This window comes from Mustela erminea, chromosome 13, assembly GCF_009829155.1.
Source record: "Mustela erminea isolate mMusErm1 chromosome 13, mMusErm1.Pri, whole genome shotgun sequence".
In the NCBI taxonomy this organism is placed as follows: Eukaryota; Metazoa; Chordata; class Mammalia; order Carnivora; family Mustelidae; genus Mustela; species Mustela erminea.
Window position 1 is genome coordinate 48977535 of NC_045626.1, and position 22143 is coordinate 48999677.

The window sequence follows — 22143 nt, forward strand, 5'->3', positions numbered from 1 at the left end:
ACAGTAATGTTAATTTAAACGCTTCCCACATTTTATTCACAAATGAGCAGCTCCATCTCGTAAATGAGGTGTCCTCTGTCTAGGGCCTAAGACTGGGAGCCGTATTTTTCAGTCCTGACTCACAAGATCCACGTTGGGCGACAGGCAAGGACAAGGGGCCACACCTGGGAGGCAGAGGTGAAGTCCATGTACTGCTGGCATTGCTCGCAGTGGTGGAAGGTGTTGTAGGCCGCGTACTTGGTCAGCATCATGGACACCGTTCCTCGCTTCCTGGGCTCCTCGGCTTTGGCATCCTTTATTGCTTCTGTGTATCAAGGGGCAAAAAACCTTGCCATGATATGCATGGAGCCCCTACTCCTGGGAAAAATGTCCCCCACTCCCTGAAAGGCTCTTCTGAGGATTCTATAACTTAGGCCCGCGAAGTCAGGTATGAAAAGTAAAAGGTGGTCAATACATGTGCAAGAGAAGTGAAAAGCAAAGAGGAGAATTCCTTTAAATTTCTCTCAATGAGAGATTTCTCTGCCTGGATGTAGGTGGCCTGTGACCTGCAGAGAGGCACACCCAGCTCTGCTTGCACTGACCTTGCTTGACCCCTGCCAGCTTCTCCGTATAGACCAGGCTCATCAAACGGTACTTGGGATCGTGCACGCTGACGTCAAAGGGCATTTTACTGAAGCTCTCGATGTCAGGCCAGGGCTCTCCCTCTGACTGGCTGACCTCACTGCTTTCACTGTGATCTAGGACAAGAAGAAAGAAAGTGCGCAGAGCAGCCAGACTGACCAGCCTCCCGGCCGTCCTCCCAAGTGTCAGGAACGAGAGGTTTTAGGAAACATGACTCCCAGATGGGTGAACAAAGGCATTTGTGAAAAATGATCTCTCGTGTCTCAGGGCAGAGGGGCCCAGATTTATTCCTTCAGGCCCAGGAGGGAAAAATACTCTCCAGCAGGAAGGACTCATGGCCTCGCTGGTCCCAGCATGAACCTCTACAGATCTGGTCCACCAACTCCCGCTTCTAGGAGATCAACTAGTCTCCCATCCCAGCTCCCAAAATGGTCTGGAAAGCTTGTTTGATTTGGGGTGATCTAAATTCTCCCTCACAGTTTTCACTGTGGAATTTTAAGATATTGACAGCCTACGAGATTTTGGGGATGCACTGAGCAAGATTCCCAGTGTCTGCTGCATGGGAGAATCACCTGGGAGCTTGTAAAAAAAATCCCCGTGCTTAGGCCACCACCCCCACAGTCGCCTTTAGTCCCCAGACACCTGTCACAGCAGTTAAAGCTGCTTAGGTGGCTCCAACATGCAGTCAAATTGGAGAGCTAGAAGCCTCAGGTGTGAGTGCAGACCGCTCCTTCCTACTTCACACCTGCAGCCACGGCCCCCAGTTCCCAGGGAGCGGTGATTGTAAGAATTCCAGAAGGTGCACTGAAAGTGCTCAGACATGGCTGGCGAAGGGGGCTATCCAATAGAGGATAGTTATTGTCGTTATTGATAAAATTCATAAGATCCAAAAGCTTAAGACAAAGGGAGAAAGAGAAAAGCTTAAAAAAAAATGCCTAAAGACTACAAGTACAGCTATTATTTTTCAAACACAGTGTCATTTATTTTTATATCCCTGAGCTAAAGTTGGCATTTTATTTAAAACCCCAAACTTGGGACACCTGGGTAGCTCAGTGGGTTAAGCCTCTGCCTTCAGCTCAGGTCCTGATTCCAGCATCCCTGCTCAGTGGAGAGTCCATTTCTTCCTCTCCCTCTGCCCCTCCCCCTGCTCGTGCTCATGCCCTCTCTCAAATAAATAAATAAATAAATAAATAAAATCTTTTTTAAAAAAGGACTCATGCTTATTCTAGTTTTTCTTGTTTTGTTTTGTTTTAAATATCATCGTGGTTCTCCAGAGCAGCATCACATTCACCTGCACTGAACTGAGGTAGAAGGAATAAACCCAGGCTAACCGCACGTCTCGCTACAAAGGCCGGGTTTGCCTGTTGCCCCAGCTGTGGTAGATCCTCTCAGAGCCCATCCCACAGGTTAAGCCCTAGAGCAGATCCTTCAAACGGGATCTGAGGAGAAAATTAAAGGTGTCGTTGCCTTGTGGCGCCCAGGGACTTTGTGGGAAGATTGGTGAGATGCCAGTTTCCTCTTTCCTTGTCTGTCTGCCTTTTGTCCTCTTGGTCCCAGTCCCCTCTCCGCAGTCCTAAGTGTTTTGAGGCCAACCTGGAGCTCTGGGTCCGCTCTGTGGTGGGCCTGGGGGTCTGGTGCAGCTCAGGCGGGGACACAAACCAGGAGAGGCGGGTGGGAAGATGGGATTGGGTGTCTGTGTTTGCAATCATGAATATGAGCTGGTGAGAAGTGGAATTAGGGCCGAAAGTGATAATAAAATGATTAAGACATGGCTGATTTTGCTTAGTCATGCTCTGGACTGAACTAGTCCTTTAGGCTTGTCACAGATCTAACTATTTAGGACAAGCAAGTGGGGTGAGGTCTGAGGGCCAATCTGACAGAAGACGCCAAAGCCTTTCCTTTTTCCAGGCTCATCTTTGAGGGCCTTGGAAGAGCTTCTGCCTGATTACCCCTATTGCTCGCGAGCTCTTCCTTCCAGCACAGGCCATTGCTCCAAGCATGAAGCTCCAGTTTCAAGGCCACACTGTCCTCGGCTAGAGAACTAATGCTGGCTGATCCCTGCTCACACCCGCTTTCTGGCTTTGCTGGGTGGGCTACCTTGGAACCCTCCCACCGGTGACTGCTGGCCGGGAAGGGTTGGGAAAGTGGATGCAGGCAGAGGGTAGGAGATAATCTTCTTAAAACCAGCCCCCCAGGGTGCCTGGGTGGCTCAGTGGGTTAAGCCTCTGCCTTCAGCTCAGGTCCTGATCTCAGGGTCCTGGGATGGAGCCCCACATCCCGCTCTCTGCTCAGCGGGGAGCCTCCTTCCCCCTCGGCCTCTCTGTCTACTTGTAATTTCTGTCAAATAAATAAATAAAATCTTAAAAAACAAAAACAAAAAACAAAAAACCAGCCCCCACGGCGCTGTCAAGCACCAGCTCCTCCATCTTCCTGTGAATGAGAAGGGGTTTGTTTATGGCGCTAGGTTTCCTTCTGCACAGTTTTAATTTCATTATAGGAATCCATATACCTTGGCTCAGAGCCCGCTGTTAAAGCGGAAGTAACCAGCGAGTCTCAGGCACGCCCTGGACCCTAAGCAGAACACTGCAAGTGAATTTTAAACCCACAGAAGCAATTAATCCACCTACCAGGGACTTCTAAGATGTCTCTTCGCCCTGCCTCCTGCCGGGGGTTGAGAGGGGAGGCCAGCAGAGGTGGAAGACTCCGCCAACTTAACTAAAAAGTGGCCGCCCTGTCCTCACTGCCGTTTGCTAGCACCGGCACCCTCGGCCTCCGGATAACCCTGCAGGTCAGGCCCCCCGGGGGCCCCGCAAGGCGAGCTGGTGTCCGTGTCTCGTGTCTCGGCCCGCGACCCCACACTGCCGGGGTTCGGAACTCACCCGTGTTGATCTCCCCCTCATCATACACGTCCACCTCCAGGAGCCTGATGAGCATGCGGAAGAGGATCCTAAGGAACTGCAGGTAGGAGCCGGTCTTCCCCACCTGAGGGAAGCGGTTTTTTTTTTTTTAGTTGGGGAGGGGGAGGAGTAGAGCGAAGGAGAAGAGAGCCGAGATTTCACACCTGGGCTCCTGGATCTCTCCTGCCCCTGCGGCCCGAGCGAAGACCTCCTGGCTCTGGGTCATTCCCACCCCCACCCCCACCCGCACCCCCGCTCGCGCGGCTCCCCGGCTCCCTTCCTCCTTGGGGACCGCGGGCCTACCTGAGGGGGGCCGGTCAGCAGCAGCCGCCGGGGGTGGCAGGTGCGGGCGCCCGAAGCGGGGTCCGGCTGGTTGCTGAAGTCGGCGTGGTGCTGTCGCGCCGAGGTCCACTGCCGGTAGTAGAGGGACTGCTCCTCGCTGCTCATGTCCTTGTGCAGCAGCGGCCGCAGGGAGCTCACCCAGGCCACGTCGGCGTGCGGCAGCAGCGAGGAGGACGCGGGCGGCTTGCCTCCTCGCGGGGAGCCCAGCAGGCTGTAGGCCGCCTTCGATAAGATCACGATCGGGGGCAGGGTGGCGTGCAGGCCCCCGCAGCCCGGGGGCGCCTGCCCGGGCCACGCTAGGGCCCGGGGACCCGAGGAGGAGGAGGAGGACGAGGACGGCTTGGAGGTGGTGCTGCTGGCCATCTGGGGGCCCAGAGAATCGCACTCCTGCTTCAGGGTCTCCCCAGCTCCAGCTGTGCCCGTGGAGACCCCTTCATCCAGCCCCATGCTGTTGGCTGGGCTCTGGAAGCCGGGGGTCAGCGACAGCTTCTGGGACTTGTCGGCGGTGCTGGAAGAGCTCACCCCGTTCTCCATGATGGAGCCTGGAAGAGGACGCCATACCTTCCATCAGCAGGGCTCGGCAATTTATTCCTTGGCTCCTCCCTGCGTGTGGGGTAGGCTAGACTGACTTTCTGCCCGAGGGCTGTGGCCTCTCTAGTCCCAGATGCTGCTTCCTCTGCTGGCTTCCTTGGGCCCAGGGTGCTCCCGGCGCCCTGGGAGTAATTATACCCCCAGGTATAATTACCTAGAGCTCCTTTTCTAAATCCTACCCCATTTTTGTAAATGGCATAATGTTATTAAACTCTCCTCGGTGACATCATTTGGATATGCCTCCTGATTCATTCCAGACCCTGACCAATACAGACTCCAAGTTCCAGTCTTGCCCCAGGGCATCTGCCACCTGCTGGGGTCCAAGGGTCTCACACTTCTGCTTGTGGAGAAGTTCCCCAGGCTGTAGTCACTTCCATGGATGCCCAAACCAGCGTGGGGAGTCTCCGTGTGAGAAAGGTTGTGAGGCACAATCTACACTCAATGGTCTTGCTTTCGTCTGTGCACTTGGCCAATTCACTTCAAATATGTCTTCCCCTCTGATGGGTCAGCCACTCTTGCATTTGTGGACAAACCAAAAGCTCAATACGTTCAGGCCTGATGGCCTTCTCTGAGCTCAGACTGGTGCTGCTAGGCATGTCTGTCACATCCCAACCTCAGGGGATCCCAGAGGACAGCCAGGAACCGGACGCTCTTGCAACCAGGTTGCTCCACTTGCTCATCTGACTGTTGTGTCCTTCCATCTTATACAAGAGCCTGCTTCCCCCCCACCCCAGCCTTGAGCTTTGGAGCCTGCAACTTCGGGCAGTGAGCTTTCCCAAGGACCCCTGAAGTCAGCCCAAGGCTGAGGAATGTGTGCTCAGTGGTGGGAGCACAGGCAGGTCAGGTTGTCCCCAGAGGGAGGGAAGCTAAACAGCAGAAGGCAAGCCATGACCTTTGTGCCAGTATGGGAGCAAGGCTAAGGTTATGTGAGCCTTGGGGGCAGCTCTGGAAGTGCAGGGAAAGGGGGGGGGTCTGATTAAAAAGCCCCAGTAAGGAGGTGAACACTCCCTCACTTCTCCCTCGCTGAGGCTGGTATCCAGAAACTCCCAGATGTGATAGTTCCCCTTCCCTTCTGTTACTCTTCACTATCCCCCAAACCTCTGGGGAGCCTGGAGTTGGCGGGGGCGGAGGGTGTAGAGAAAGGTACAGTCCTGACCCCTGGCTAAGGCAAGCAGCTCGGCACACCCAGTAGAACAGTTCTCATGCTCTTCCAGGCTGAGGGTCCCTATCAACACAGACAGCCCCACAGATGACTGCCTCTTCAATTCTCATAGCCATTTGACAGCAGCTTCCAGGATGAACAGACACACTAAGGCTGCTTTCTACTTGAAATTTTATGTGTGTCTGTTTGTATGTGTTAGGATGATGGAAAAGGGGGGATGTGGGAAAGAAGAATGTTCAGGTGATCTCTAGTTGTGGGGTTTTCATTTTTATTTTATTTATTTATTCATTTATTTTAAAGATTTTCTTTGAGGGAGAGAGAGTTTGCACACACACTGGGGTGGGGGCCAGAGGGAGAAGCAGCTCCCACTGAGTAGGGAGCCTAATGCGGGGCTCAGCCCCAGGACTCTGGGATCATGACCTGAGCCAAAGGCAGATATGTAGCCAACTGAGCCACCCAGGTGCCCCTATTTATTTATTGTTAGAAGTAATCTTCACCCCCCATGTGGGGCTCAAACTCACAACCCCAAGATCAAGAGTCTCATGCTCTATTGACTGAGCCAGCTGGGCACCCTGGAGTTTTGATTTTTTTTTTTAAGATTTTATTTATTTATTTGACAGATCACAAGCAGGCAGAGGCAGAGAGGCAGGCAGAGAGAGAGAGGAGGAAGCAGACTCCCTGCTGAGCAGAGAGCCTGATGCGGGACTTGATCCCAGGACCCTGAAATCATGACCTGAGCCAAAAGCAGAGGCTTAACCCACTCACTGAGCCACCCAGGCGCCCCTGGAGTTTTTATTTTTAACCTCTTCTCTATCCTTTGTTACATTCTCCAAGTTTTCTATGTTGAGTTTTATTACTTTCCTAATGAGAAAAAAAATGGAAACTGCTGCATTTACTGTAATATAATTTATCAGAAGACAGTTCATGCCAGGCACGGCCAGAGGCCCTTTCAGTGACCCTCCAGGAGAGGGGCTGGCAGGCTGCATGGTGGGTCAGCACAGCCAGTGACCCCAGAGTAGCCTTTGGTCTACCAACACTTGCCATTAATTGCTTATAAAAGTCATTCATTCATTCATTCATTCACTCACTCATTCATTCATTCATGCAAACACTATGCCAGGTACTAAGCCAATGAACACAAACTTAACAGCTTTCAGATCTAGAAGGAAAAGAAGGCTTCTGTGCAAATATCAGATGTATAATACCCCTGAGGTGATTAAAGGTGGAAAGGACTAGGGAAAATGGTGCCTGCTGGGGTTGGTAAAATTTATTTATTATACTTAGCTCATTACCAAACTCTTCATTAAATGTTTGCCCAGAGAAGTATTTTGTGGCAGTTCAAGTGTTAGGTTTTCCAAGTACCTCTCCTGGAGAACTGAGGTCTGAACAGGATGCCGGAGTCAAGGAAGGCTCCTCTGACATGAGTGCGGGGTGTGAGTCATGCCTCCCCACCCCCTCCCTCCCATCCCCCCGCCCCTGCAGAGAGAAAAGGAAGCACTGACCCGAGGTTCCAGTGACAGCACTACTGTTGCTCTGTGGCCTCTCCAGGTCGATCAGCAGCTCATCAGCGTCATTCTCGCTGGCGGTGGCTCTCTCCTGCTCCTTCCCACTAAGGTCCAGGGCAACAGCGGGGCCCCGGATGACCTCTTTTGAGACGTAGCAGCACGCCAGACCCACCTCCTGCTCCAAGGCTGTGCGAGTTAAGTAGCTTGAGTCGATGAGCCGCAGGTCACAGTACTTCAAAGACCTGCACATAAGTCAGGGTGTCTTGGGTGAGTCCATTTGGCCTGGAGTCAAACCTCAGCTTTGTCATCTCCTTGCTGTTATGACCTCGCACTAGCCGCTTCCTTTTCTCCAAGGATAAAACAGAACAACAGCGCCTGGCTCACGGGTGTTGTGAGAGTGTGTGGATGACGCAGGGAAGGCGTTTGCAGCAATGCCTGACCCACTGGCAGCATGCGGCTCATGCTGTCTTTATTGCCGTTGCTACCTTCTCGTCCTCAGGCCCTGGGCCCTTCAGAACTTGGGAGCAGCAGATGAAGAGACACTTCATCCAAATAAAACGATCCCAGTATGGGGCAGATTTTTTTTTTCCTCCCTGCCCCTCTGGCGGCCCTGCTTTGATGAGGAAACACTTTTCACTGTGGCTACCTTCCATTCCCCTAAATGGTGGGCAATCTCTGGAAAGTCAAAAGAAAGAGGCAAGGAAGGGTGTGTGTCTTTTCCCTCTGAAGAAAGCAATTCTCTTCCTCCTTGCCCAACGAGTGAAATGGCTAAGTGTCAGCCGAGTTTTAGCCATTGGCTCAGCCGGGCAACTAATGAAAAATGAGAACTGACCATCTGCGTCCTACCTGGGAAAGGTTTCTCCAAGAGGATCTTTGCCAGTTAATATCACGATACAAGGCAGACCTTCTAAATCTTGGTATGTCCGAGGGGTCCACTCTTCTGGTTCATTTCCTCTCCAGGTCTGTAGAAAGGGACCCATATGATAAAATTAAAACCCCTTAGTTAAGTTTCCACTTCTTAAAAGGTTTCTAGGTCCAGATTTTATATGCCTTTGTGCTTCCAAATGACTTCCTGTGTGTGTGTGTGTGTGTGTGCACGCATGCGCGCACACATACTAAATTGCTCTTAAAAAGCATAATAAAGCACTCTGGAAGAATGTGGCCTTCAGTTTTATCTCAGTAGGATAATACAGGAGATCTTGGTGTACATCACACAGTAGCACACAGGCCAAAGACACATACAATGTGAACGACCTTGGATAAACTACCTGACTCAAGGCTCTCAAATATACTTTCTTCATGTAAGGGACATTCTGAAACAGACTGACTGAAAAAGATAATTTCAGTTATGAATGACTAATAAAAGCATCTCAACAAAACTCCATGAAAACAGACATTTTCACCGAGAAAATCGTGAAGTTAGCTACCCCTGATGGTTACTTCTTCTCTTTCTCTCTATATTGATTTTCAAAATAAGTGACAAGTAATTGGCTTGGGGCTCTCAAAAGTCTTTCTCAAGAAGGCTAAAAATATAAACAAATCTGGATCAATTAAAACAACAACAACAACCCTGCCCCTTACTTAGAAGAGTAAGGCAATTAGTTTATGGTTTCACAAATAACCTATGAAGCAGCACCTTCTGATATAGATTAACACATATGTACATTATGTATATCATTAATAAATGGAACGCCAATTGGTGAGAAGAAAAAAAAATCCCACCAACTTGAAAGATGTTCAAAAGTGAAAAGATCTTACAGATTTTTATATTTTAGAGCAGAAAGAAAATAGGCTGTGTCTTAAGTAGATGAGGTGGTTTCTACTACTTTTACAAAGTGTCTAGCATTTAACTATGCTCATCACAGCTTTCCAGGAGGAGTTATTATAAGAAATAAATGGACACTTCTGGTAATGCTTTAGGGAACAAAGAGTAAGAGATGTTAAGTAATGCATACACTTCATTTTTTAAAAAAGATTTTATTTATTTATTTGACAGAGATCACAGGTAGGCAGAGAGGCAGACAGAGAGAGAGGAAGGGAAGCAGGTTCCCTGCTGAGCAGAGAGCCCAATGCGGGGCTCAATCCCAGGACCCTGGGATCATGACCTGAGCCAAAGGCAGTCGCTTTAACCCATTGAGCCACCAGGCGCCCCAACACTTCATTTTAAAATAGACAGGTACTTCTTTTGCTAAATACAAAATGAGATAAAAAGAAATCTAATAGGCAAGAAAAAAATGTAGTAAGATTTGATTAATGATTTGTTGGTGTCTAGATAAAATAGCCTTTAAAAATAAATATACCCACAATTATTCAAATAAAATATACATAATTTATAAAGTGGGAAGCACCTTAACCTTGTTTTTTTTTAACTTTTTTTTTTATCATATATTTACATACCAAAGGGAAATCAGTGGATCTATATAGCTGTTCACAATTTTGAGAGACTTTTTTTTTTTTTTGTCTTTGAAAATCAATCTATCCAGGTACCTGGGTGGCTCAGTGGGTTAAACATCTGACTCTTGATTTCAGCTCAGTCTTGATCTCAGGGTTGTGAGTTCAAGCCCTGCATTAGGGTCCATGCTGGGTGTGGAACCTACTTTATTATTTATTTATTTATTTATTTATTTATTTTAAAAATATTTTATTTATTTATTTGACAGAGAGAGATCACAAGCAGGCAGAGGCAGGCAGAGAGAGAGGAGGAAGCAGGCTCCCCGCTGAGCAGAGAGCCCGATGTGGGGCTTGATCCCAGGACCCTGAGATCATGACCTGAGCCCAAGGCAGAGGCTTAACCCACTGAGCCACCCAGGTGCCCCTGGAACCTACTTAAAAAAAAAAAAATCTACCAAAATATTTTTGAGGGACACGTGGGTGGCTCAGTCAGTTAAGCGTCTGCCTTCGGCTCAGGTCATGATCCCAGGGTCCTTGGATTGAGCCCTGCATCGGGCTCCTTGCTCAGTGGGGAACCTGCTTCTCTCTCTGCCTGTTGTTCTCCATGCTTGTGCTTTCTCTCTCTCTCACTCACTATTTCTCTCTGTCAAATAAATACATAAAATCTTTTAAAAATATATTATTTAAATATTAGAAGAAAGGTACCTACAAAAATTCGATTTTCCATACATTGTCATGTCAAAGTGAATATAATAACACTTTGATTTATAGTAAACAATTTTAGGAACAGGAATCATTTTACTCATATAATCTTTGCATTGGACTCATGATGTCCCTGATGCTGAGGCTCTCCTTGGATGGATTTTATCTCCTAGAAACCATCCACTGGTCATGGTTCTACAAATGATGAGGTCATTATAATCATGGGATAAGAGATATTATGTTTTACTCTATGAAAAGATTTATTTTTCAAAGGTTATTAAGGAAATCTTGCTTTTACTCTTGACCAATCAGAGCTAGCCAAACCACTACAACACACTTTCCGTCCCTCTGCTACCTCTGACGAAGGATGGTTGCAGCTCTTTGACGGGCTGACCATGCCCTCAGGATTTCACTGTAGAGCCTTTAAAACAACACAAAAGACTGGGTGGGCACTGAGTTAAAAAAAATGTGGGACTCAAGCCTGAGGAAATTTGATCAAAACCTCACAGGCCCTCTGGAGGAACTGATTTATTTAGATTTAAGTCTTGTATCCTTCCAGAATGCTTGTCATGACTTTTATGTGATAATTAGAGGGAACCACAAAAATAAGGCCATCTAATGGAAGAAGAGGCAGAGGATGTTACCCAGGCCTACAGATAAAAGGCACACCTACCCACCCATGCCATCCTTACAGTGGTGAGGGAGGCTGGTAACTTAGAAATAAACACATGAAGGGGCGCCTGGATGGCTCAGTTGGTTAAGCATTTGACTCTTGATTTTGGCTCAGGTTGAGATCTATGGGTTGTGGGATCAAGCTCCAGGTTGCTTTCTGCGCTCAGTGAGGAGTCTGCTTGAGGACTCTCTCTTTCGCCCTCTCCTTCTGCCCCTCCCCTGGCTCGTGGTCTCTCTTTCTCTCTCAAATAAATAAGTTAATCTTAAAAAAAAAAAAAAAAGAAAGAAAAAGAAATAAACCTGTGAAGCAGAAACCACCTGGCAAGTGTCAGTCTTGCTTAGGATATGAACATTTCCACGGGATTTCATATTTTTACTTCCACACCATGGAGAAAGGATGGATTGACGTGACCCACTGGTTTTGACAGTATGGAAATCTCTTTTGTGCGCCCGGTGCCTGGCAGCTACTCATACAAACTGAGAATCTGAGAATGACTGGACCCTGCCTTCATGTATGGCATGCTCTCAGAAGAGTGCTTACAGAACTACTGCTGTCTAAAGGCCCTGAAGCTGATTTTGATGTGCTAGCAGTCAGTTAGGACTCTTGATCTCAGGGCTGTGGGTTTGAGCCCCACACAGGGTGTAGAGATTACTTATGGAAGTTAAATAACAACAAAAAAGAACCTCAGGTCTTTGTGGTTTTCAGCCAATGGCCCAGAAGGGTGGATTATTTAGGACCTGCTGATTTATGCTGATTCAGTGATTGGTACTTCTGAAGACTCTCAAGAAATGAGATCAACTAGGGGTGGCTATACTTGATCAGGGTCATGGAGACCCAAAGAAGATTCTGCAGCCTCACATCCTCTTCAGCCATCTCCCTGCAGATTATTTGCCTTTCCATTAGTATCATTCAAATAGTCTCAAGACATACGTCTCAATGAATTATACTGTAAGAAGAGTTTTAGGACTCTCACGTGTTACTCATCTTAGAAATCTCGCAGTTATGCGGTCTGTAACTATCAATAAAAATTGTGAACATGATATCTACGTGTGAAATATAAATGTTTCAACTTCCACTAAATATAGGATTTTTATTTTTAGACAGATTTATTTGTTCCAGCTGCTCCTCAAGATAATATATTTTGTTTGCATTTTGGATTATTCAATTTAGGTTAAGCTAATAGAATACAATAAAAAGGTTTATGTTTGCAAAACGCTTTATGAACACTGAATAACATCCTCAAATTAGAGCTCTCTGAGATCATACAGTCCAACTCTCTCATTTTGCAGGTAGGAAACTGCAGCCCGGGGTGAAAATGAAAATTGCCCAAGGCTATGTGTTTTCTTTCCATAGAATTTGTGCCAAACTAGATTTTTCTTTTCTTTCTTTTTTTAAAAAAAGATTTTATTTATTTGTGTGAGAGAAAAAGAGATAAAGAGAGAGAGAGAGCACAAGTAGGGGGAGCAGCAGGTAGAGGGAGAAGCAGGCTCCCCACTGAGCAAGGAGCCCAACATGGGACTAGATCCCAGGACCCAGGGATCATAACCTGAGCTGAAGGCAGATGCTTAACTAACTGAGCCACCCAGGCATCCCAAACTACATTTTTCTTAACTCAGTTTAGCTCAGTATTTAGTGTGCAGCGTACAGATACCATGCTGGTCTAGCTCAGACATATACTACTTGCCTGGTATCATACCCACATACATGCAGTTATTTTATTAAATGCTTCCTAATGGCTAGGACAGATTGGATTATAAAAGTCCCCAGAAAAATCTAAGCAGGGCATAAAGTAGGGAGTTAGGTGAGTTGATTTAGGAAGTCTGCTGACCTCCTCCATGCCTACCAGGAGGGGTTTAGGAGAAGCAGTTCCACCAGCCATGGGAAGGGGTTGGCCTGTGCTCAGGCTCTAATCCTCCTGCAGCAGCCTTGGAGAAGTCAGACCAGCAAGCCTCAGGGCTGGCGGACAAAGCGAGTTCAATGAAGCAACAAGGGGTTGAAGAGTCCATGGGCAAGAGGGTGGGGAATAGCTCTATGTGCGTACTAAAGATGGAACAGAATCCTTTACCTACCGACTCTAGACCTGAGCACACAGGCTAGGTAGACAGAAAAGAATTAGTGAACTGAAGTCACTTAAAGGCGAACCCACAGAGGTCTGGGAAAACACCTTACCTTTCTTTCTGAGAAAACAGATGGCCGTGGGCTAGATGCATCTTGACCAAGGTCAATAAACATGGGGTCAAATTGGGTCATCTCATTTTTGCACCTGCAGTTGGAGAGCATGGAAGACCAACTGCAGGCATATGCTAAAAAGGGGGTTTGACAGAATCTTAATAAACCGGCCCCAGGGAGGGAACTGTACACGTCTCTTGGTTTAGGCTTAACACTGTCACGAAGATCAATCAACACATGTGCAAAACTCTACTAAACTCAGGCCTCTGAGCCACCTACGTGGGGTTCCTAGAAAACAGAAACAAATGGTATTTCAAAGGAGAGGTGTCCGACCATTGCTAACCTTTAATCGTGCCACAAAGTGCGTTGCGACACTGAGTTCAGAGGCAGGGTTCCCGAGGATGATCTCGAAGCGGTACTGCAGCCCCAGCTTGTCGCGCACCTCCTGCAGCCGCTCCTTGGCCAACATCGCCAGCTGCACGGAGGGCACCCTGATAATGAGCATGTGTCCCCTCCCACTTCTGGTTTTTCCCGGGGAGCTGATGAGGTCATCCATAATGCTGAGTGTTTCCGGGGTGCTGTGGTCTCGGAGCGACGCCATGGTGGTGAGAGCCATCAGAGCCTCTGAGTACTGCTGGATGAGAAGGTAGCAGCGGACAACCATGCTGTGCAGCCTGGGGTACCTTCAACAGAACACAGGGAGCTAGGACTTGGGCAGCAGGACCAGCTGGGACAGCAAGGTCTTTGTGGGAGGAATGCAGACCTGGCATGGTGGGAAGGAGTTACTGCTCAGTGGTGGGCTGGAGCCGTAGTAGGACCTTGGAGCCCACATCGCTATAAGGAAAAGTGGAGCTTTAAATGCCTGTGAGTCAGAAACTGTTGGGATAGGTACAGCAAGTTAAAGAGAGTTAGAGATGCTCTAGCGACCCTAGCTTCTCTGAGTGTGGTCTGTGGTCCAGGAGCAGTACCACCTGGGAGCTTGTTAGAAATACCAAACTCCCCCACTCCAGACATCTGAATCATAACTCACAGTCTGACAAGATCCCCAGGTGATTTGTATGCACATTAACTTTTGAGAAGCACTGATCTGGTCAGGTTATTTGTTGACAGAGTCATAACGGATCATCCCCGGACCCTAACCTCTTGCTGGTGGCACTGAGTTAGTATGGTGGTATTGTCAGCTTATTCCTCTGATACTTAAGACTACAGTAAAGAAAATTGAGACATTAGGATCATGTTCGCCAAGTATCAGACATAAAAAGAATCATTATTATTACTAGTAATTACTAATTTGAGGGTAATCCCACAGATTAACTGTAACTGTATCTTCCCATACAATGTGCCTTGGGGCAGAAGAAAACTTGGAGCTGACTGGAGAAATAGCACCCCCTAGTGGCGAAGCCTCCTATCACCAGAGCCTGCTTAGTTAAGGGAACCTGGCAAAGAGGGGTGTCCTTGCCTCATCCCAACACCCACTGGTACTCCACCCCCACCCCGACTGGACTGCCAAGTAAGAGGATCACTTTGTTCAAATTGGCACTTTTTACAGCTACAGAGCAGGAAGAAAATTTATTTATGAATTATTTATGAGTTATTCCTCAGAAAGCCAGGTCTGTTGGCAAAGTGAGTACAAATGGGCAAAGAGGACCCCTTTGCAGGCACAAGGAGGTGCTGGTCAAGAAAAGAGGTGTTGGCAAAATGAGGATGAGCCTGTGAACTTTCTTTCTGCTTGCCAGCTGGTAGCACAGGCAGCCACCTAGCAGCTGGGCAGGCCATGGGGTGGTTTGCCTTTGTTCCACTTTAAAATTCTATTTAAAGTAGAACAAGTGGTCTGCCAGCCTTGCACAGAAAAGCCCTGGGTCAAATACCAGTTAGGGTCATCAAATGAATAGCGTGGTTTTGAAATACTTCAGAGCTGGAAAGGACCGTGGATGCCCTCCCCTTCCTACCAGAAGGAGAATTAAGCAGCTGACAGAAATCTGGCTACTGGCCCAAGACCATGCCACCAGTCAGGGACAGAGCTGGGTCTAGAATCACTCGTCTCTGATAATGTCTCCTTACATTGCAAGGATTTAGTAGTTTGGGGAAAAGTGAAGAAATCCTCCAGTTTACTCAACCCTGGGCCAGTTCTTCAAACACTCAATAAATCACAGCTGTTATTAGCTTCAGTGACTGAGCTGGAAGAAGTGAGCACACAAGATCCATGTTTAAGGCTTCGTGGTTTTGGATGGACCAGATAGGTAAGCCAAAGTTAGAACCCATGGTAACTTTGATCTATAGGCCTTTAGATCTCACACTCTGAAAGAAGCCTGAATTTAGACGTGAACAGTCTTCACAACCTGGTCGGTTTGCACTGAACTATAATTGTTATTTTGTAAGTATTACCGAAGTTGTAAGAGAAGTTGACAGGACTGACTCTGAGTGATGCTCTCGGAAGGGAGGGTACGTTCCAAGCTGGTGGCTGCAGCAGCTGGGTGGGAAACACTTAAAAGGGAGACTCATGGGATGATTTTGGAAATGTAAGATCACATGTGCTGTAGAAGGATTAATGTCACAGTGTCAGTTAAGTCTTCTTAAATCCAGCAGCTGCAAAAATATAAAACCCTGCTCTGAGGCTGCTCTTTTCGTTGGTACAACGTAATAACTCACTGGTAGGCTCCCCTCACCCGCCCTCATTTTAAAATTTCTCTTTCTCTTTTCTTAGCAAAGTTATAGAACAGGGTAGTAAAAAGGTGGCTTGTGATTAATTTGAAGAACAAGAGCTACTAAAAATTAGAATGTGCCTCATCAAAAAGAGTCCACCTGCCCCCATCATTGAAGGTCAGACAGACTACTGCAGCGCGGGCCAGAGGGACCCTCTACCAGGTTACGTAAATTCTAATGTCTCTGTGACACTTCAAGTCTATGATTCAAGATCAGAGAGAAAAAATAGGAAAACCCTTTACTCTTCTGGAGTTTGACCAGGACTTGGGGGAAAAAAGAAAGCAGAGGAGGCAGAAAAGTCATGATCTTTAACTCCCAAGGTCAGGGACTGAAGGAGGCTCATTAGGAGCTGAACTCACTTCAAAGATTTAATTGCTCCTACTTTTCTCCAGTCTGCACTCTAAATCTCTTGTAGTAAAGATCAGTTTTTACTGAGTCATCTAAGGGTACTTGACTGTGGTGGATAGAAGGGAAAAGAGAAAGATGAAGAAGTGTAAGGCGTATGGTGGAGGAGGCCACAGCTCAGAGAAATGGTCTGTAATCAGCAAATCCCTCTGTCCATCTAATCCCTGGTGATAGCAGTAAAGCATGCTTGGGAGATGATTCAGAGCATGGCAAGTGGTTCTAAGTCCCACCCTGGGTTGCTAGTTTCCTTTGTTCGTCTCGGATGATCACAGAAAACCTATACCAGTAAAAGGTCATCTTAGGAGAGGCTATTTTCACTCTGCCTTTGCATGTCATCTGCACAGCAGGGGCTCCACGAAACTCCCTGTGACAGTGACACAAGAGACTTTTGGCTATTTTAGACACACAAGTACAGCTAAAGTAAAGGCTGAAGGTCCTTACTTACCTTTCCAAGAGCGTGTTCACCATTTTTTCAAAGGTCTCATCACATCTCAGAAGGGGGCTTGTGATTCCCCACTGTAGAGACTTACTGTATTCATTCAGGCCAAAATACAGCTTCTCCTGGCAGCTCATGTCCTCCTGATTCAAAATAGAGCCAAACCCAGTGAGGAGAGGATACAATGTGTCTTGTTTTCTAGGGGTCGGGTGGTTGGGGAGGGGGTTTGGAAATCCCTGCAATATGTTATTTGTTGGAAGGTTAAAAAATTGTGAAGAAACAAGTGGGAATACATCATACTAAAAATCGTCTACATAGCAAAAGAAGCCTCAATAAAATGGAAAGACAACATGTAGTATAGGAGAAATATTTGCAAATCATGCATCTGATAAGGGATTAATATCCAAAATATGTTTCTAAAAAACTCACATAACTCAGCAGCAAAACCCTCAAACAATCAAAAATGGGCTGAGGAACTGAATAGACATTTTTGTTAAGAAGACATACAAATGGCCAACAGGTATATGAACATGTACTCAACACCACTAATCATCAGGGAAATGCAAATCAGAGTAAGGATCTAATGTACAAGATGGTGACTATGTTACCTAATGGGATGTCACCTAAACACCTGTTAATTTTTTTTTTTTTAGTAACCTCTAGGCATTACGTGAACTTGAATTCATGACCCCAAGATCAGGAGTCACATGCTCCAATGACTGAGCCAGCCAGGTGCCCACGTCACACTTGTTGGCATGACTGCTATCAAAAGGAAGAATGATAGCAAATGTTGGCAAGGATGTGGAGAAAAGTGAACCCTCGTGCTTCGTTGGTGGCAGTGTGAATTGGTACAGCCACTGTGGGAAACAATATGGAGGTCCCTCAAAAAAATTAAAAGTTGATCCAGGAATTCCACTTCTGGGTATTTATTCAAAGGAAAGGAAAATGGATATAGAAGCGATAAATGCACTCCCATGTTCAATGAGCATTATTCACAACAGCGAGGATATGGAAGCAGCCACGTGTCTGTCAGCGGATGAATGGATAAAGAAGATAAGTATGTATATGTCCACATGATGGAATATTATTCAGCCACGAGAAAGAAGGAAATCCTGCCATTTGTGGCAACATAGGTAGAACCTGAGGATATTATGCTAAGTGAAATAAGAGAGAGAAAGACAGATAGTACATGGTTTCACTCATGAGGAATCTTTTAAAAAATCGTCAAACTCATAGAAGCAGAGAGTAGAAGAGTAGTTGCCAGAGGTGGCGGTTGGGCGATGGCGGGAGTGGGAGTGGGGAAAGTGTGGGGGGAGGGAATAGGAAGAGATTCGTAAAGGGTACAAACTGTCTACTATAAGATGAATAAGGTCTGAAGGTCTAATGTATAATATGTTGACTATAGTTGTGAACACTATAATATATAATTGACATTTGCTAAGAGAGTCAAAATGAAATATCCTCACCAAAAAATATATATATATATAATACACACACACATATAATATATATTTTACATATATATATATATATATATATGAGATGATGGGTGTGTCAATTAACTAGAAGGGAGGAGTCCTTTCAGATCATCACAATGTACACTTTAAATATCTTACAATTTTATAACGACAAAAAAAGGATGAGATCTTGGAAGCAAAATAAGAGAGAGGGACAGGCAAATCAAGAAACAGACTCTTTATAGAGAACAAACTGACGGTTATTGGAGAAGAGGTGGGTGGAGGGGCGGGGGAAATAGGTGATGGGGATTAAGGAATGCACTAGTGGTGATGAGGACAGGGCGATTTATGAAAGTGTTAAATCATTATATTGTATACCCGAAACTAATATAACACTATATGTTCACTAACTGGAGTGAAAATAAAAACTTAAAAAAAAAAACAAAACAAGAAAATAATGAGTTTTTGCCATTTGCAACCACATAGATGGAACTAGAGGCTATAAGGCTGAGATAAGTCACACAAAGAAAGACAAATGCCATATGATTCCACTGACATGTGGGATCTAAAAAAACCAAAATAAATGAACAAAGAAACAAAGAGAAACAAAAAGCAGACTGTCAACGGTAGAGAGCAAAAAATAAACACATCAAGTAAGCAAGCGAACTGGTGGTTGCCAGAGGGGAGGGGGATGGAAAGATGGATGAAGTGGATAAAAGGGATTAAGAGGTACAAACTTCCAGTTACAAAATACTTAAGTCACAGGGATGAAAAAGCACAATATAGGGAATATACTCAATAATCTTGTAATAATGTCGTTTGGTAACAGATGGTGACTACACTTATCATGGTGAACAGTGAGTAATGAATAGAATTGCTGAATCATCACTTTATCCATCTGAAACTAACATAACACCATATGTTAATTATACTTCAATTAAAAATACACAAAAAATAACTATTGAAATATTTTAAATTTTATGTCAATTATACCTCAATAAGGCTGAAAAAATTTTTGTTTCATTATATAGCCTGATATGAACTCTACAGTTATCTCTGGGGCAGAAACCAAAATTTCTTTTCCCTTCAAATGAATTAACATGTGGTTAATGTTGAGATTTTATTTGTTTGTTTGTGCTGTTTTGTTTTTTTTAGAGAGGGAGGGCAGGAGGGGCAGAGGGAGAGAGAATCTTAAGCAAACTCCCAATCCAGAATGGAGCCAGACCTGGGGCTTGATCTCACAACACTGGGATCATGACCTGAGTTGAAATCAAGAGTCAGACGCTTAACTGACTGAGCCACCAATGCATCCATGTTGACATGCTTTCTTAAGGCAGATGGTAACTTCACAGATGGTTTGCTCTCTCTTTGCTTTGTTCAGGCATCTTTTGAGGAATAACATTTTTAGGCTGGTATAGTCACTGGTCAGACTTTTCCCTCATAAAGTAGCTCTCTATACTGATACTTCTCTACAGAACTCTCTGGAGGTCAATAAACTAAAAAACTCTTATTATAAAAAAACTTTTCTGACATCATCTAATGATGGTAATTCAGAAAATCTTATTTTTTTATAAAAAAATTATTTAAAAATGGAATCTATACCTTTCTGCCTTCCTAAGCAGAATCACTGTATTTATTCTCCTTCTTGATGACTCAGACATCACTACGAAATGAATAACTATTTTGGGATATGACACAAAGTTTCCCTCAGAGGATCCTGAGTTGTGTGACATGCTATCCTTAAACATAAATAGCCCCAGAATATTAAGTAAGCTTTTTGAGTTCATGTATCTCGGGTTTTTTTTTTAAAGCTTTCTTTCTTCTTTTCTACATTAATTTTTCCCAGTCATGCCTCCTACCTGTCACATGTCCTATGTGTTTTAGTCTTACTTTTATTTGTAATTATGTATTGACATTTTCCTTTAAACACTCTCTAACTCATTTCATAAAGGTAATATAGTAGCTTCAATAAAGTAAGCAATCAGAGGAAGAAGCAGCAAGGGTAAGAGATGTAAGATTGGGCCAGGCATGTAGCTTGTGCTCTCAAAAATGCACACAAGAAGTTTTTGTACATTTTGTTTCTGAGCTTTTTTAGTAACTCAGAAAAACAGATGAGCAACTGTGTGGTTTATAACAGAAAATAAAGCACTGTTTAATTGCCACTTTTAGTTTCTCTGTGGCCCCCCGGACCAGTTATTCCTGGTTGTTGGAACAGGATCTTATTTGAGAATAAATGCGCCAGAGGACCAGAGTATGTCCTTGCAAACAGTGAAGCTTTAGGGCATACACTGAGTGGCATCCGTTTTGAAGGCCTGGAAGCCTTTTTTTATTTGCTCCCTTCCTTCTGGATAATTGTGTCAAATAAGTCATTTCAGGATGAAAAAAAAAAAAGCCATTTATTAGGGTTTCTGTCCTTATCTGGACTGCTGGCACAGAGTCAGTGGACATGACTTCTCTTTTGTGCCTGCTGTCTTCACTTTCTTTCTCATGTTTGGTCCTGCTTCTTTGGGAAAATATAAAATCCTACTCCAGGCCTGTTGTTTTTCCCTGATGCAGCATTTTAATTCACTGGGCAGGATGCATCCACCTGTCCTCAATTTAATTTCTCTTTCTCAGCAAAGTTATGGCGGGGGTGGTGGTGGTGGTGGTTATTAAACAGATAACCTGTGACCAACTGGAGCCAGTATTTTCTTTATTAATCGATAAAGATTTTATAGATTAAGAATGAGATATACTAAAAATAAGAATTAGACGTGAATAGTTTCCCCAATCTGTTAAGTCTGCATTAAACTGTAACTGCAGTCTTCTAAGTATTATAAACCTTGTAATAGATGTCAGTGGGACCACCCTTTAAAATACATTTTACAGGGGTGCCTGGGTGGCTCAGTCATTGGGTGTCTGCCTCTGGCTCGGTCATGATCCTGGGATCCTGGGATCAAGTCCCACATCAGGACCCCTGCTTGGCGGGGCAAGGGCCTGCTTCTCCCTCTTCTTCTGCTTGCGTTCCCTCTCTCACTGTGTCTCTCTGTGTCAAATAAATGAATAAAATCTTTTTTTAAAAGATTTTAAATCTTTTAAAAAAAGATTTTATTCATTTATTTGAGAGAGAATGAGTGAGAGAGAGCGTGAAAGAGGAGAAGGTCAGAGGGAGAATCGGACTCCCCAAGGAGCTGGGAGCCCGATGCGGGACTCGATCCTGGAAGTTCGGGATCATGACCTGAGCTGAAGGCAGTCGCTTAACCAACGGAGCCACCCAGGCACCCAAATGAATAAAATCTTTTAAAGAATAAAAAAATAAAAATGTGTTTTACAAAGCTCTGAATGATGTTTCTTGAAAGAAACAGGGTATTCCAAGAATCACAAATTGTACTGAATCCTTTCGTCTTTTGGGAAAATGTCCCTTCTCCCACAAAAACCAAAAAACCAAAAAACCCCTCCTCCCAAAGTCCTACCCTCCCAGGTCCCCTCACCCACAGCTCTCCCTGTCCTCTCCCCGCTGTCCTTGCTTCTCACCAGCCAAATGCTCGGCTCCCTGGAAGGTCACCAAAGACGCCTGAGGCCAAATCCAGCGGCCTGTACCTGTCAGTCCTTGGCCACAGCCCTCTTGGCAGTTCTGTTCATTACCTTCCTCAGTGATTTTATCCACATCAGCTGCTTCAGTGTCCACTGAAACTCTTGACGAAATATTCCAAATCTACATCAAAAATCCCCAGTAGAAACTCCAAATTTGCATTTACATCCATGCACTCCTCAGCTTTAATTCATTCAAAGACCACCTCCTTTGCCCTCCACAGATCACTCTTCCCCTTGAACGTGGTTCCAACTAAAGGCATCCCCTCAAAGAGATCTCCGACTGTTCCCTCTTCCCCAATTAAAAAATCCTCGAAAATTCACCGTTTCTCCCATACTTTTTCTGGCTAGGACCATGATTTATGTATTTGTTAATTTGAATCTGAATTATCAGAAAAGCCAGATGACTGCTCTCCCCATGTTTAATTACTTTGACTTAACCTCTACCCTGAATGATCTGCTTTAAAAGGCAGCCTCTCAGTATCTCGATATCTCGTAGAACTGAGCATATGCTTTCAG

General features: G+C 45.4%; 1 protein-coding gene across 10 annotated transcripts in view; it reads right to left on the bottom strand.

The window, feature by feature from the left end:
• The window catches only part of GREB1L (GREB1 like retinoic acid receptor coactivator), a 268506-nt gene that overhangs the window by 19953 nt on the left and 226410 nt on the right, over positions 1–22143 (bottom strand). For all 10 annotated transcript variants that reach the window (XM_032311193.1, XM_032311192.1, XM_032311189.1 and 7 more), the window contains 8 exons: positions 16607–16740; positions 13397–13736; positions 7965–8080; positions 7116–7360; positions 3822–4402; positions 3501–3603; positions 582–737; positions 165–304 (listed from right to left, as the gene is read on the bottom strand). In XM_032311193.1, the coding sequence (XP_032167084.1) occupies positions 165–304; positions 582–737; positions 3501–3603; positions 3822–4402; positions 7116–7360; positions 7965–8080; positions 13397–13736; positions 16607–16740 (1815 nt within the window). The remainder of the gene's footprint in view (positions 1–164; positions 305–581; positions 738–3500; positions 3604–3821; positions 4403–7115; positions 7361–7964; positions 8081–13396; positions 13737–16606; positions 16741–22143) is intronic.